The sequence below is a fragment of the Lissotriton helveticus genome, chromosome 3_2, assembly GCF_964261635.1.
Source record: "Lissotriton helveticus chromosome 3_2, aLisHel1.1, whole genome shotgun sequence".
Taxonomy (NCBI): domain Eukaryota; kingdom Metazoa; phylum Chordata; class Amphibia; order Caudata; family Salamandridae; genus Lissotriton; species Lissotriton helveticus.
In genome coordinates this window covers 365,742,631-365,759,006 of record NC_136062.1, presented here as the reverse complement: position 1 = coordinate 365,759,006, position 16,376 = coordinate 365,742,631, and the positions used below count along the sequence as shown (strand labels likewise).

Sequence of the window (16,376 nt, the reverse complement as noted above, 5' to 3'; positions counted from 1 at the left end):
CATAGACTCCCACTCAAGCTTCCCAATAGTGGAGGTGGTACCCTCCACCGCATTCACACATGTCTAGCTGGTTTTAGATCGGACCTTTGCGATGATGGGCTTACCCGAGGAAATACGATCGGACAACGGACCGCCGTTTCAAGGCAAAGACTTTCAGACATACCTGGCGGCAAGAGGTATTCACCACAGGAAAATCACTCCACAATAGCCGCAGGCGAACGGAGAGGTCGAGAGGTTTATGCGCACGCTGAATCTGGCCCTTCGGATTGGGGTCGAGAAGGGTGAAGAAGCGGAGGAATGCCTATCTCAATTCCTGAGCGCATCCGACAAACACCTCATTGTACCACCAGGTGCGCCCCAGCACATCTACTGTTTCGGAAAATCCCTAGACACTGCGTGCCGGCAGGCCCCGCCTGGCATCCGCCTGAGCTGGATCAGAACGCCACCCAGAACAGGAGACAACTAACCAATGACAGAGCCAGTCGGGCTCGAAGGGCCCGGCCCATGTCCCTCGTGGTTGGTGACAGGGTGGTTCTCAAAGACAGATACCCAAATTGGAAGTACCGCACCGCGTATGAACCTGAAGTATGGGAGATCGTCAACATTCAAGGCACCATGGTATCAGTAGCGCTAGGCACGCGAGCCGTCACGCGGAATGCGTCATGGTTCAAACGAGTCCCGAGAGAGTGGGAAGCCCCCGGACAACCATCTGAAAATGTGGAGTGTGAAGATGAGAGCCCTGCATTTGTCGAGACACCGCCATGCCAACGCGGAGAAGGGGTAGCCCCGCCGAGGACCCAGCAGGAACCGACGGCCAGTCAAGAAGACATCTCCGGAAACCCCGGAGACCGGGCAGAACGATCCAAGGTGACGGAAACCAGTGAAAATCACCGGAGTCAGAGGTACAGTCTCCGACCAAATCCGACTCCCAGCCAAAGACTCAGAGACTATGCTTGGGGCCTGGGCAAGGCCCAAGGATCCTCCTATGCAGGACTATGTATCCGTAAGTTTTGAGGGATGTAGTCAAGTCAAGTCAAGAGATTTGTATAGCGCACTACATACCCAAAGGGTCTCAAGGCGCTTGAGGAGGGTGAGGAGTTACATGTCGAATATCCAGGTTTTAAGTTGCTTTCTGAATGTAGGGTGGTTCTGAGTGAGGCGAAGGTGAGTGGGAAGTGAGTTCCAGGTTTTAGCTGCCAGGTAGGAGAAGGATCTGCCTCCCATGGTGGTTTTGTTGATGCGAGGTACAGTTGACGGAGCGAAGCGAAGTACAGCTGACGGAGCCACCCGGCCCACGCACACACGCACGCATACACCCCGAGGGCGGGATCGTCCGAGGGTATAAATAAACGCGCGCGAGACCGCTCGTGGTCTTCGTCCCAGATGAGCAGTCAGCCTCTGTGTGCATCATTATAGTATAATTAGGCCCCACTTTGTGGCGTAGGTTTTCCCTGCTCCAGCATGACCCAGGTCACCACACATATCACACTTGATAAAATCCAATTTCACTGAGTCAGCATTTGTCAGGTGTCATAATTACTATTCAGTTACACGTTTTTCATTGATAATAGGGAATAATATGTAAAGTTTGGTGCTCGCTGGAACAAAATCCCTATAAACCGGTATTTACCGGGCATTTTACCCCATTATAAATAAGCAAAAAACCTACCGAATTGTATCCAGGAGATGCTTTAATGATAGACGTGAAGACGTATAGCGGTAGTGTAATCCTAATTAGTAACGATTTTCTAAAATAAAATACATAAATAGACTAGAGGCACTTTAATATGCGTATACTGCCCTCAAGTGGCCATTATATGTTCTTCAAAAAAATCATTCTGCGCGTTTCCAAACACATTACAGTGACGTCTTTCGATAGTAAATGTGCTGCTATTCGCTCGTAAGCGACGGCGCCATAACGAAAATGGTTCATAGTATTATAATATCCATGCTGCCCCTTACAAAAACCACGAGGTTACTTTTCTTAAAATGCAAGTTGAAGCATGAAATTGATTTAAAAAAAATGATAATTCCTCACATTTGAAAATATCGTAATTTATAGTAGACAGTGATTTTCAAACCAATTACAAATAGAACTTTCTTAATTTAAATACGTTTATAGAAATTATTGCACATTTTTGCTAAACTTATAAACATATAAATTACCATTACTTATTTCTGACGAGCCACCTATTTGTAAAAAAAAAAACACGGAGTCTTTCCAACATGGCCGCCCTCGTTACCGGAAGTGAGCCCGGCGAGTTGCTGGCCCAGGCCCAAGTGTGTACAAGCAGAGTAGGTGAGGCTGTCCCTGAGAGCTCGCAGTCTGTATGAGCCTTCTGCCGGGGCTATGGCGGCCGCCCAGGAGGATGACATGTTCGACTCGATTGTGATGGCTGAGGAGAGGTGAGAGCTTTTCTGGTGGATGCGCTGTATGGCACAGGAGAACATGATTGTGTTGCTGTCAGTCTTCTGGATGGTATGCACTGTATGCAGTTCTATGCAACAGCGTCCCAACTTCCACTAGCAGAGTAGAAAAGCGTGCTCGCTATTCTCATTCCTGGCAAAACAAGCATTGGGAAAGTGAATAGGTATCGCCATTACCAGAGGTATTAGCTTTCCCAATGGGATTTTGCCATGTTGTTCATCAGTGTGTCTAAAAGTTAGTGCCATAGAGGAGAGTATTGTAGAGTGGTGGGGCATAGTGTTGTGGAATAGAGTGGAAGCTGAGTGTCAAAATGTGTGGCATCGTGTCATAGAGTGGTGTGGCATACAGTGAAGTGGCGTAGTGTATCGTAAAGTGTAATGTCGTAGCGTGTAGTGAAATGTAGAGTGGAGGGGTGTAGAATGGAGCAGAGTAGAGTGTTGTGAAGTGGAGTAGAGTAGAGTGACGGTGCATAGAGTGGCTTGGTGTACAGAGGAGTGAGGGTAGAGTGTCGTGGAGTAGAGTATTGTAGAGTAGAATAAAGTGTAGAGGGAATTGAGTAGAGTATCTCAGAGGGGAGGGGAGTGAAGTAGAGGGTAGTAAACTGGTATAGAGTGGATGGTTGTAGAGTGTTGTGGAAGGGAGTAGAGTGAAGGAGCATGGAGTAGAGTGGTTTGGTGTAAAGCGGAGAAACCATGTTTTGGTAGCACACTGCCATCACCGATAATACATTCTCAATTGAAATAACCAGTACATTTGCATATACAGTTTTATTGATAAAACTATACAGCGCACTAACAGTAGTGTGTGGCAATGGAATCACCTAGTGTATTGATTTGTTTTGATTGTATTAAAATATGTGTTAAGTCCAAACTACAGAATTAAAAAAATTGGCGTAATTTGTGCTTTCCTATCTCTCATACTTTCTGAAATATTTGCACAGTTAATTTACAGACAGTAAAATGTTGTTGTGTGCTAGGAAAATGCCTTTCCTTTCCCACCTGAGTAGCCAGCTAAATTAGCTCATAAATCTGAGGTGTGGTATGAACTCCCAAAGAGCGCATGTACTGTTTGGCCAGCCTCTTGGGCTGATCAAACAGTTCATGCGCACTTTGCATATTCCTACAGGCTGTATTACACAGCCTGGTCAGGAACCATCACAGGCTCCCTGATCTAGTCTGAGCGCTGATCCACGGCGCTCAGACTTATCACAATGCTGAATTACAGCGTTGTGATAGGCTCAGGGTAGCCTATCTTCCCGTGGGCTTCCTACTGCCGCCAGTTGAACAGGAAGATTACAAGGACAGAGGAGAGGCGGCAGCTGGCTGTTCAAGGTAAGTCCTTTTTTTTGTATTGTATTCCTCCCCCCACCCCAACACCACTATCCGGTAGCAGCCACTACTGCGTCCAATATATGTTCAGTGCTTTTTAGAGGCAAATCCCTTGTAAGACTGTGCCTTAATTCCCCCAAAGGATGCTCAGAGCCGGCTTGTACTTAAGTATTATTTATTGCGGAGCGCCGGGGCTTGCGTGCGCTCTCTAGGATCGCGGGCACCCCTCAAAATGGCCGCCATCCGGTTCCGGTCGGGAACATCCGGATCCGGCTCTCGTCACAACAACTAGAGCGTCGCCACATATCTCCACCCTTTATGCAATAGACGCATGAAAGATTAAACAATCTTACTTAATGTCCATATCAAAGTCCTCGAACCTCTTGGGGGTTCTCACGATTCTTTCTGCTCTCGTTCTTACCACTCCCTCTACCTTCTCGCTTCCTTGCATGCCTGGCATGGCGGTCCTTCCACGCGCTTCTGTTCCTTCACCATCTCCATCATCCCTCTCTTGGTCGTTTCCTTTCCCGTTCGTATTTCCTCCTCTCTCTGTTGCTCCCGCCGCACGTGTTCTCTTCCTCCTCCACTTGCCATGTCCCTCTTTCTACTTGCTCTTGTCTCCTTCCTCTACATTCCTCGTTCTCCATCTCTGTATAACGTTCCGCACCTTCTTCCGCTCCTGTAGTCCACTTCAGTATTTTGCTGCGTTTAGCCATCCTGTCCTGCGATCATACTAGAGTTAAAACAGGGACCCCCTGAATCGGATAAGTTTCCTGGGTCGGGGTAAAGCAGTTGAAAGCAAGGTAAAATACCCAGGCAAAACAAGGAAAAACAATCTGGCAAAGTGAGATTATAATAAAATCAATTTCAATCAGTATGTACAAAACACAAGAAAAAGAGCAGCAACAATAAGATATGATAACGTATAGAATTTAATTATAAAAATATTTTTGATATAGACATGTTCAGTATTTTATAAAAAGCAAATAAAGCATATATTTTTTTTAAATTCGTTAAAACAAACACAAGTGTCTCCATCACAGTGTTACACACAAAATCCTGGGAGGCAATAGACTTTTGGTAATTCCCAGAATTAATTGAAGGAATTGAAGACTGTCGACGCGTTTCGACACATACAATGTGTCTTCATCAGGACAATTCCAGCTGATTTCTAAAATTAAACAAATAATAATTTGAATCGCTCTTTCTTATGTACAGTAAACAAGTATTCTGATAGCTGGTTAACATAATTATGTTCTATTCTTAATGCCAGATGGTTGATACTTCAAAATGTTGAAACCGTTTAAGAGAAAATCCCTACTATAATAAATTCATATATACAATATTTACAATCCTATTACATAATATTTTTCAGCAAGAGAAATCAAAGATAAACAACAATGAGAATGAAGAAAAGGGTAAATGAAAACAGGGACTGGTGCTAGGAAACCCTTTTAAGGTCTAGTCTAAATACTCGATATTTCTAATGATCGATTTGAAAATTAATAGAGCAGTGGCTGATACGATTGGCTTATTGGATACGTGTTCTGGTTGCCTATGATCTTAATCAGATCTATTGTTTTAGGTCGATGGCAAGTTACTATTGGGTCTGGACACCTTATTCCTAATAGTCTTATATTTAAGTACTCAGATTATCTTACCTTTAAACTTGAGGACGAGGCTTTTTATGCTCAAAATCGGGAAAAACTAGTGCCTTAGACGATGAAATAGCCTGATCAATTAGTATCGGCAAGGCTTCAAACTAATTACAGCCTACGAAAACAAAAGAGCGGCGTAGATTGTAATATTGCTCTTCTAAGTATTTTATAACAAAACCACATGATGTTTAGGAGTCGAAATTAAAGTGCTCTATTTTAATTTCTATCGTCCCCCGGTTCGAACAGGTTACTTTTAAGGATCGAATGACTTGATTAAATAACCTCTGCAGGACTTTGAATTAGTTGTGCCATACGGGAAGAGAGCAAGCCATGTAGATCGTAAATCTGCTATTCTAAAACAAAGTAAGTCAAGCATATTTTATTTAGACCCGGTGACGGCAAGAATGAGATAGAAGTTTTAAAAACAGCTTTGTAGAAAAATACTATAACGGCATACTATCTTTCCGCATCTTCTGAGCTGGTGTGACTAAACACATACCTTACTCAGTATTTTAGGAGCAGCGTTGCGGATGACTCAGTTAAATAACGGTTGCAGGACTTCAAATTAATTATGTCATACCGGAATGACATAATCAATTTGAAGTCCTACAAAGCTGTTTTTAATTTCTCAACAGCTTTACTAAAGAGGCACGTATGCGGATGAAGCTCTTCTTATCTCCGACTGTTATTTAATGAAAAGATGGGAGTAGACGCCTTTCCTGACTTGCTTTACTTATCAGGTAATGAAACGTTTGGGGCACTAAGTAAAACTTCTATCTCATTCTTGCCGTCACCGGGTCTAAATTAAATATGCTTGACTTACTTTGTTTTAGAATAGCAGATTTACGATCTACATGGCTTGCTCTCTTCCCGTATGGCACAACTAATTTCGAATTTAATTTTGACTCCTAAACATCATGTGGTTTTGTTATAAAATACTCAGAATAGCGATATTACAATCTACGCCGCTCTTTTGTTTTCGTAGGCTGTAATTAGTTTGAGGCCTTGCCGATACTAATTGATCAAGCTATTTCATCGTCTAAGGCACTAGTTTTTCCCGATTTTGAGCATAAAAAGCCTCGTCCTCAAGTTTAAAGGTAAGATAATCTGAGTACTTAAATATAAGACTATTAGGAATAAGGTGTCCAGACCCAATAGTAACTTGCCATCGACCTAAAACAATAGATCTGATTAAGATCATAGGCAACCAGAACACGTATCCAATAAGCTAATCGTATCAGCCACTGCTCTATTAATTTTCAAATCGATCATTAGAAATATCGAGTATTTAGACTAGACCTTAAAAGGGTTTCCTAGCACCAGTCCCTGTTTTCATTTACCCCTCTCTCTTTTTTTCTTCATTCTCATTGTTATTTATCTTTGATTTCTCTCGCTGATGAATATTATGTAATAGGATTGTAAGTATTGTATATATGAATTTATTATAGTAGGGATTTTCTCTTAAACGGTTTCAACATTTTGAAGTATCAACCATCTGGCATTAAGAATAGAACATAATTATGTTAACCAGCTACCAGAATACTTGTTTACTGTACATAAGAAAGAGCGATTCAAATTATTATTTGTTTAATTTTAGAAATCAGCTGGAATTGTCCTGATGAAGACATATTGTATGTGTCGAAACGCGTCGACAGTCTTCAATTCCTTCAATTAATTCTGGGAATTACCAAAAGTCTATTGCCTCCCAGGATTTTTTGTGTATCACTGTGATTGAGAAACTCGTGTTTGTTTTAACGAATTTATAAAAAATATATGCTTTATTTGCTTTTTATAAAATACTGAACATGTCTATATCAAATATTTTTATAATTAAATTCTATACGTTATCATATCTTATTGTTGTTGTTGCTCTTTTTCTTGTGTTTTGTACATACTGATTGAAATTGATTTTATTATAATCTTACTTTGCCAGATTGTTTTTCCTTGTTTTGCCTGGGTATTTTACCTTGCTTTCAACTGCGACCATACTTTGCCATCACTGAGTAATGCTAACCGGGCATATGGTTCCACCACCTGCAGGGGTGGTGTGAACTTGCTCTCTCCTTTCCTCCTCATGGTCGCCACCTACACTCGGTATACAACGTTTACAACGCAATTTTTACAATGCACTACCATTACAACAAAACTTTTACAACGCAAAATCAATTACAACGCATACATTTACAACGCATACATTTACAACGCATGAACACTACAACGCACACCACTACAACGCATACCATTACAACGCAGTCATTACAACGCATACCATTACAACGCATAACTTACCATCCAACACTTACCCTACTGTTGCACCCCCTGGAGTTAGAATAGTAATTTTAACCCCTACACTATCCAAAACTTACCCTACTGTTGCACCCCCTGGAGTTAGAATAGTAATTTTAACCCCTACACTATCCAACACTTACCTTATATGCAATGTAGTGTAATGCGTTGTAATGGTATGCGTTGTAAATGTACTATGCGTTGTAGTGGAATGCGTTGTAAAGGTAGTTTTAAAGTATTCGTTGTAATGGTATGCGTTGTAATGGTGTGCGTTGTAATGGATGTTGCAGTGTAAAAAATGCGTTGTAAAGGTAGGCGTTGTAAAAGTATGCGTTGTAACGTCATACATCCCCTTCACTCTCACCCGGTCGCCTTTCTCTAGTGACACTCCTTGCACATTCCTCCTCTTGTTGAATTGTTCTGTGTAGGTCTCTTGTGCTTTCTCTAGGTTCTTCCTTACTATTGCCGGGGACCATTTGCTCTGCACCACCATCTGCCTCCAAGCGATGTTGTCCTTGGTAAACGGTTCCCTATCCCTCAACACCTTAAAGGGGCTGTAGCCTGTGCTGCCTGGAGTGATGCGGTAGGCCCATAGCATCTTGGGCAATTCTTTCTCCCAATCTTGTCCATCATTTATGGCTGCTTGGATTGTTCCCATTATTACTCGATTGAAACGTTCCACGAGTCCATTTCCAGCCGGGTGGTATATGGGAGTGTGCTTGACCTCTATCCCATTCCGTGACATGAAGGCCTCCCATTTGGCTGAGACGAACTGTGGCCCATTGTCGCATGTAATCACTTTGGGGATGCTTTCCTTTATGAATACGGTGTTCAAGAATGTTATCACCGCCTCAGAGTCCACTGTGTCCTTCACTTCTACCTCCGGCCACTTGGAGTACCTGTCCATCAATACTATAGCATACTTCTATGTGCCTTCGATGTTCAGGATCGGTCCAATGATGTCGATGGACACCATTTCCCATGGTCCTCCAGGCATGGGGAACTTTCCTAACTGTGGGCTCAGCATGACCTGGGACTTGTCCGCCTTGGAGCATGAGTCACATTGTCTCACATATCTTTCTATCTGAGCGTCAATCGCTGGCCACCAGTACGCCTGTCTAGCTAGGGCTTTAGTCTTCGTGATCCCTTGGTGTCCTTCATGCAACAACGCCATCAAGTGTTCAATGAGACCCCGGGGAGGGATGACTTTGTCTCCCCTGAGCAGGAACCGGGGGTCCTCCCCTAGTGACAGATCATCTCCCACCTCCCAGTATCTCCTCAAGTCCTCTTTTAGGTGCCTCTTCTCTGGCCACCCATGGATGACGTATCCTTTGACCGCCTCCAAATCCTCGTCCTGCCTGTAGGCCTCTGCCCAATCCTGCGCACTGATCACTCGCTCCATGTCCTGTACGGTCGCTACCATGTAGCCTTCCCATCCTGGCGTTTCCTGTTCATCCGCTCCTTCCTTGGCTGCCGCCCGACTCAGGAAGTCTGCCACCTTGTTCTGGGGCCCTGGTATGTACTCCACCTCGTACACGAAGTCTAATAGCCTCAGTGTCACCTTAGCTATTCTGGGGGTGGCATGCACATATCCACTGGAAGTCAAGACCTTAACCAGGGGCTTATGGTCTGTGCGTACCAAGAACTTGGCTCCCCACAGGTATTGGCGGAATCGTTCCATCGCCCACACCACAGCTAGCATCTCCTTTTCGATGACACTAAACTTCTCTTCGTTTGGTGCCAGGGATCTGGATGCGAAGCTGACTGTCGTGAGTTCTCCCTTGTCCGCTCTTTGCATTAACACTGCCCCTAGGGCCCTATCACTGGCATCGGTGGTGAGTATGGAATCTGCCGCCGGGTCAAATCCTTCAAGTGGTATGGCTTCGCCCTTTTCTCGCTTTAAAGTCTCAAATTCCTCCTGCTCCTCCTTGGTCCACTTGAACCCGTTCCTCTCCTTCAGCAATTGGCGTAGGCAGTGCGTCTTGGTGGCAAATTTGGGGATGAATTTACTATAGAATTCGGCCATGGCCAGGAACGACCGGACATCATCTTTTTTTTTTTCTGGGGCCAGTGCATTCTGGATCGCCTCCATGTTGTCTCTCTTCAGCTTGATCCCCTTCTCGCTAACTTCATGACCCAGGTAGGTGACAGAAGGGACCCCAAATTTACACTTTGTCCATTCCGCAGTGAGTCCATTTTCTTGTAGTGTGCGAAGCACGGTGTGTAGCTTCTTGTTGTGCTCTTGTTTGGACTTTCCCATCACGAGAATATCATCTTGGAAAAATTGAACTCCGTCCACTTTTTGGAAGAGTCTGTGCATCAGTTTCTGAAATACCGCGGCAGCTGACGCCAGTCCAAACGGCATTCTCACAAACTTGTAACACCCAAAAGGCGTTATGAAGGATGTTAGGTGGTTGCTGGATGGATGAAGTTTTACCTGGTGGTAGGCCGACGACAAGTCTACTGTCGGGAACCACTTGACACCTTTCGTCATGGCTAGCATCTCATTGATACGTGGGTGTGGGAATTTGTCTACTAAAATGTTTTTGTTTAGCTCCCGGAGGTCTACACATAGCCTGACTTTCCCATTTGGCTTCTGAGCTACCACTAAAGGCGATAGCCATTCCGCACTCTCTATGGCTTGTATCACCCCACTTTTCTCCAATCTGTCAAGTTCATCTTGCACTGCCTGTCTGCAGCGGAAAGGTATGTTCCGTACTTTGTGGATGACAGGCTGCGCTCCTTCCTTTAACCTTATTATGTGCTTAAACTTGGTCAGTTCTCCTATCTGTTCGCTGAACACTTTTGGATATTCTCGGTGCCACGCCTCACCTTCCTGTCCTCTTTCCATGTTCATTAGCAGCACTTTTTCGATGCCTCCTGGATTCAACTGGATAACCAGGGCACCTTGATCCTTCCAGCTGAGTACCGATGGTCCTTTTTCTGCCACATACAGTTTGCAGTTGGCTTGTCTCCCGTTGAATTCGAACAGCAATGGGCAATAGCCCAGCATGGGTATTCTCTGTCCCGTGTAGGTGACTGGTCTCACGTCCATGGGACGTAGTTCTTCCTTGACCTTAGTCATGAACTTCTCTTCCCACACCTGTCTTTGAACGATCGTGATGGGGGCTCCTGAGTCTGCTATTATTTCAATCGGTACTCCTCCCATGTGCATGTTGAGTCTCGGTTTGTCTGTTTCTTTGCATCCCACATCCAGGACTTGGACATCGATGTAGAGGAGTTCCTCCAGATCATCTACCTCCTCTTGTGTTACCTCTTCTTCCTGGCCTCCTTGGTCTATGTATTTGACTGTGGCTCCCTTGGATTTCCTACAACACACTTTCTCGTAATGTCCGAAGACGCCGCAGAACGCACATTTCGCCCTGAACACTGGGCATATTTTGTCGTTGCCCAAGTGCGATACGCTTCCGCATCTGTAGCAGCTTGGTCTTCCTCCTCTACCTGTCTTTGGGTTCGTTCCCCCTGTTGGTGGGCTTCTTCTGGAGTCTGGGCCCTTTGGTGGTTCTCGTTGCCGCGATTTGTCTCCTTTGTTGTGCATCATGACCTTGCAGACTGTTTGCGTGCTTCCACTGTCCTTTCTGGCTGCCTATGCACATCGTTTTGACATCTCCGCCTTCTTCACCAAGGCCCACACCTCCTTCACCAAGGCCCACACCTCCTTCAGGGGAGCGTCCCCGTTTACCCACAGTTTTTCTTGAACATGTGTGCTCGTTGTGTGCATTATGATCTGATCCCGTACCAAATCGTCGTGGAGGGTCCCAAATTTACAAGTGAGCGCTAATTTCTGCAGCGCCGCCACGTATTCATCCACTGTCTCTCCATTTCCTTGTTTTCTCTGGAAGAAGTTGTATCTGTCAATAGCCACGCAAACCACTGGTCTGTAGTGCGCGTCCAGGTCCTCGATGGCGTGCCTGAATACATCCGTATCAGTTGCGTCCCTCGGGCTTTTGACTATGCTGTCAAACACTCTCAGTCCCTCCGGGCCCAGATTGTGTAATAGTATCTTCCTTCTCCTCGGGCTCGTGTACGCGGCCTCACTTTCGTCTTCTAAGGCGTCCAAATAATTTAGGAAGTATCGCTTCCAATCTTCCCAAGGCATCGTGGGATCTCCTCTCTGGAAGAAAGGGCACCATGTGGGTTAGGGAAGTAGATGGTGTCGCCATCCTGCTGTCGCCCCTCGGGACCGCCTGGGCGGGAACTGCGTGGTTGGGCGGGCTGCCTGGCGCTTGTCTCGTGTCCCCGTTCTCTTCGTCGTTCTCTCTGCTGCCTGTGCCACCTGCAGCTCCCTCTGACGCTGGGTTCTCTTGTGGCCTACCTCTGGCCACTATGCTTGGCCCCGCAGCTTGCCCCCTCTGATCCGCCAGCTTGCCGTGGGTAGGTGTGCACTAGGTCGTGCTTTCTTCCCTTGACTGCGTCTGGTAATTGACTGACCGTGTCGTCAAAGTTCTTCACGTCTTGGACTCCCTTCCCGCTCTCACCCCCACCGCTTGCATCTGGGCGAGTAGTGTCCTCGCCGACGCTTTGGGGACTTGGCTGTGCATTGCATAAGTATTGGGGTGTCGCGGTACTGATCCTGCGTTGGGCCAACTCGCCGACCCTCGCCCTCTGCCGCGCTCCGCAAATGGCGCCTGATGCTCTGTGCTGAGGTGTGCCGATGGGTCCGTTTTCGTTTTCCTTTTGTCGATTTTATTTGTTTATTTTTTTATTTTTATTTTTTGTTAATACAGGTTCTGGTCCCGCCTCGTCGCCATTGTAAGACTGTGCCTTAATTCCCCCAAAGGACGCTCAGAGCCGGCTTGTACTTAAGTATTATTTATTGCGGAGCGCCGGGGCTTGCGCGCGCTCTCTAGGATCGCGGGCACCACACAAAATGGCCGCCATCCGGTTCCGGTCGGGAACATCCGGATCCAGCTCTCGCCACAACAACTAGAGCATCGCCACATCCCTGTTCTTTGACACATCTGTAGCTTCATGGGAATTGGTGGAAGAGAGACCTCACCTCAAGACTGATGCTGCGAAGACCAGACGGGACTCCACCTTGGACCAGGAGGCTCCCATCGGTAGGTGATCCACTGATGGGAATAGTACCCATTACCGCTTCATTTATACAGTAAACACAAAATAAAAATGGATAATAGAAAAAATGAGCAAAAAATTCATATGGATAAATACAGACAAAAATGTTGTAAAGATAAGTACCATTAAACCAGGGGCAGTAATTATTAATGCTGACAGACGAGCAGAATGGGAGGAGGAGTGTAGTTGGGACTTTGTTACTGTCGAACATGCTGGTTACGGTTTATGTAAATACTATGACCCCAACGGTAAATACTATGACCCCAAACGGAAAAAGCAATTGAGTCTTTAAAAAAAGTTAAATATCACACAAATACACACACTATGAAATATTTGGTTTATTTCACAAACAAAAGTAGAATTTTAATTTGTATAGAAAAGTTGTATCAATTCAGAACTTGGTTTTATTTTGAAAAGAAGAATTGATGTGCTAGATTCTGGTATATCACGTGTCTTTTCTTGTTCCTAATGTATGCTCTTTCCTATCTGTGTAAATCAGTGCTTCATTTAATGCCACCAAGCGTCCACAGTAATATCTGTTTGGTGTATTAGTGCTACGCCCACGAACCAAGCTAAAAGTAACAAATGTTTTGCCTCATATTTCAATTTCCTTCACATTTTCAACCTGTTTAAACATTTTCAATTTTCCATATTGCTTTTTATGCCTGAGAAGGCCATTTGTTAAAAACTACTAATTTAGGGTATTAGGCTGGACTATCCTGAAAGAATCTTTTTTGTGGAGCGAAGCATTCGGTATCCCCCTATAGTCAGGACCCCTCTCTCCCCCCACCCCCTCACACACACACACACACCTTGTTTGAAGGTCACTGATAGATTGTCTTATACCCCAAAGGCGACATCCATTCAGAACATCAAATCAGACATCTACAGGCCTCGAAACATCTCTGTTCAAAGACAGAGGTCAAATGTCAGCTTTATGTGTTCTGAAAAATTGCTACTGTTGTTTACTTCTCTTACTCTGACTGCAAAGTTAGAGGATTTTGTAAAGTGAACTGTCTGGCAATTCTGTTGACAGCCCAACATTTAAATAGCTTCGAAGTTAACTGTACAAATATTTCAAAATATTTTTCAGTAATTAGGAAAGTGCTCTTTCTGTAAAACCAAAGTGAGATGGAAATGAAGATTTTAATAGGATAAAAACAAACCGGATTACTTTACTTGGTGATATGCAAATGATATATATTTTCTGAAACCTTATTTCTAAGCATTTGTGTTATAGGTAAAAATGCATGTGAGTGGGGAAAGTTTGTGGCCATTACAATGGAAACTGTATGTAAATTACAGTGGTCTACCACATTATAGCCATATAGGCCTGCTGCAGTGTTAAAGGCCCGAGCCGAAAGCGAGGGACTTTTACAAAGCAGCAGGACTTTAATTGCCGGTATAGCCCTGCTTTGAAGGGCTATAAGGCTATTAGAACATTCTGCCACTAGAGGGCAGAATGTTCTAACAAATAAAACAATGCCTTCAGGGAGCGCAAGGGGATTGAAATCCTCTCAGGCTCCCTGAAGCCTTTGTTCACAGCCAGAGCTGTGAACAAAGAAACATTGGTCCTCCGGACTTATACCAGCCATTATAAGCCCGGAGCACTCCATTGTTTTCAATAGTGCTCCCAACATTCCAATGTTATAATAAATATATTACTAATGCTTATTAGAAGTGAGTTTTAAAATATCAATTGAGAAACAGTCCTCACCCTGATGACAATGTTCTTAGTAAACTAAGAGACAAGTCAGGGGTCTCGGGTGCCCTAGATATGGATAGATTTTTATTATACCTGTAGATAAAGTTTAGTCAAATAAATCAAAGAAAAGAGTTGTTGTACAGCAGTCATGCTGAATTCCTATTTTTGAAGGTGCTCTTGTATGGGATAATGAAGCAGAGGGCTGCTTGGTGAAATAAATATTTGCCTAGGATCACTCAATTTGAGAAAGGTTTTATTGGTGAAGTGCATTAATGTTAGGGCAAGTAGGTTAATCAAGTCACTAGACCTGCAGGTCTAGAAAAATGTCTGTATTTTCGATTCTGGATGTATTTTCCATTCCCTCACATTCTAATAGTATTGACAGGAACATAGGTGTGTTTAGGATCTGATAGACTACCCAGGTGAGCTTACTCATGTAGCGTATTGATAAGAAACAACTGCATGGGACCCCCACAATCTGTACTCACACAAACCTCATTGTCTATTGTAATGTAGTCTAATATAAATTATATGAATATGGATTAACATTATAATAATGGATAACTTAGTAGTTATGATTACTAGGAAAGTAAATACAATATAGACCTCATACGTTATTAATCACACACCCCTAATCAATTAGACAGAAATTCTCTATTTGCCTTGTAGCACCCTGTTGTTATACTGTTTGTTGTTGAGTCCCACATCGTTGCTCGCATACCTGCTGATTTTTGTTTGTTTATAACTTTAAAACAGTTTGTTGAATCTACTGAAAGATTCCAATCAAATGATCCCTCCGGGAAGGAGGGAGTGAATGGAGCGAAGAAAGTAGTAGGGTGGAGGAAAATACATTTGTTTTCCATATTTCTCCCATAGAACAGAAGACTGGAAGTGTGAGGATGATCAACAGAATTTTCTTTTTTTAAACAAGGATTTTAAATCCGTTTAACCATCTCAAGTGGGATGAGATAAAAGTATAAAATATTAAAACACCAGTGAAAACCCAGAGGAGCAATACTATGCATTATTTTGTGTTCTCAGCGCCTGAGTGCGCTTTTTAAACCCACCCTCTCCTTACCTGTTCAGGGTCCTTGCCCTTGTTCTCTCCCTCCCGCGCAGCCGAGTTGGACGCTGCAGCGGTAGCCCTCACACTCGCTTCCCGCCTTCAGCGGGCGCCCTCCCGGCCACGCCCACTTCTTGGCCACGCCCCCTGGGACACTATTTAGCAGCTGAGTGCTAGCTGACTCGCCACAGGATCACTCCCTGCCTTCCGCGGGAGCTTTTAGCAGCCATATTTTACCAGCCCTGATTATTTTGCGTTCTCAGCGCCTGAGTGCGCTTTTTAAACCCACCCTCTCCTTACCTGTTCAGGGTCCTTGCCCTTGTTCTCTCCCTCCCGCGCAGCCGAGTTGGACGCTGCAGCGGTAGCCCTCACACTCGCTTCCCGCCTTCAGCGGGCGCCCTCCCGGCCACGCCCACTTCTTGGCCACGCCCCCTGGGACACTATTTAGCAGCTGAGTGCTAGCTGACTCGCCACAGGATCACTCCCTGCCTTCCGCGGGAGCTTTTAGCAGCCATATTTTACCAGCCCTGATTATTTTGCGTTCTCAGCGCCTGAGTGCGCTTTTTAAACCCACCCTCTCCTTACCTGTTCAGGGTCCTTGCCCTTGTTCTCTCCCTCCCGCGCAGCCGAGTTGGACGCTGCAGCGGTAGCCCTCACACTCGCTTCCCGCCTTCAGCGGGCGCCCTCCCGGCCACGCCCACTTCTTGGCCACGCCCCCTGGGACACTATTTAGCAGCTGAGTGCTAGCTGACTCGCCACAGGATCACTCCCTGCCTTCCGCGGGAGCTTTTAGCAGCCATATTTTACCAGC

General features: G+C 44.9%; 1 protein-coding gene across 2 annotated transcripts in view; it reads left to right on the top strand.

Moving 5' to 3' along the window:
- The first annotated feature begins 2,249 nt into the window (after positions 1-2,249).
- The window catches only part of LTO1 (LTO1 maturation factor of ABCE1), a 79,489-nt gene continuing 65,362 nt past the window's right edge, over positions 2,250-16,376 (top strand). For both annotated transcript variants that reach the window (XM_078684248.1, XM_078684247.1), the window contains exon 1: positions 2,250-2,406. In XM_078684248.1, coding sequence (XP_078540374.1) covers positions 2,351-2,406 — 56 coding nt within the window. In that variant the 5' untranslated portion in view covers positions 2,250-2,350. The remainder of the gene's footprint in view (positions 2,407-16,376) is intronic.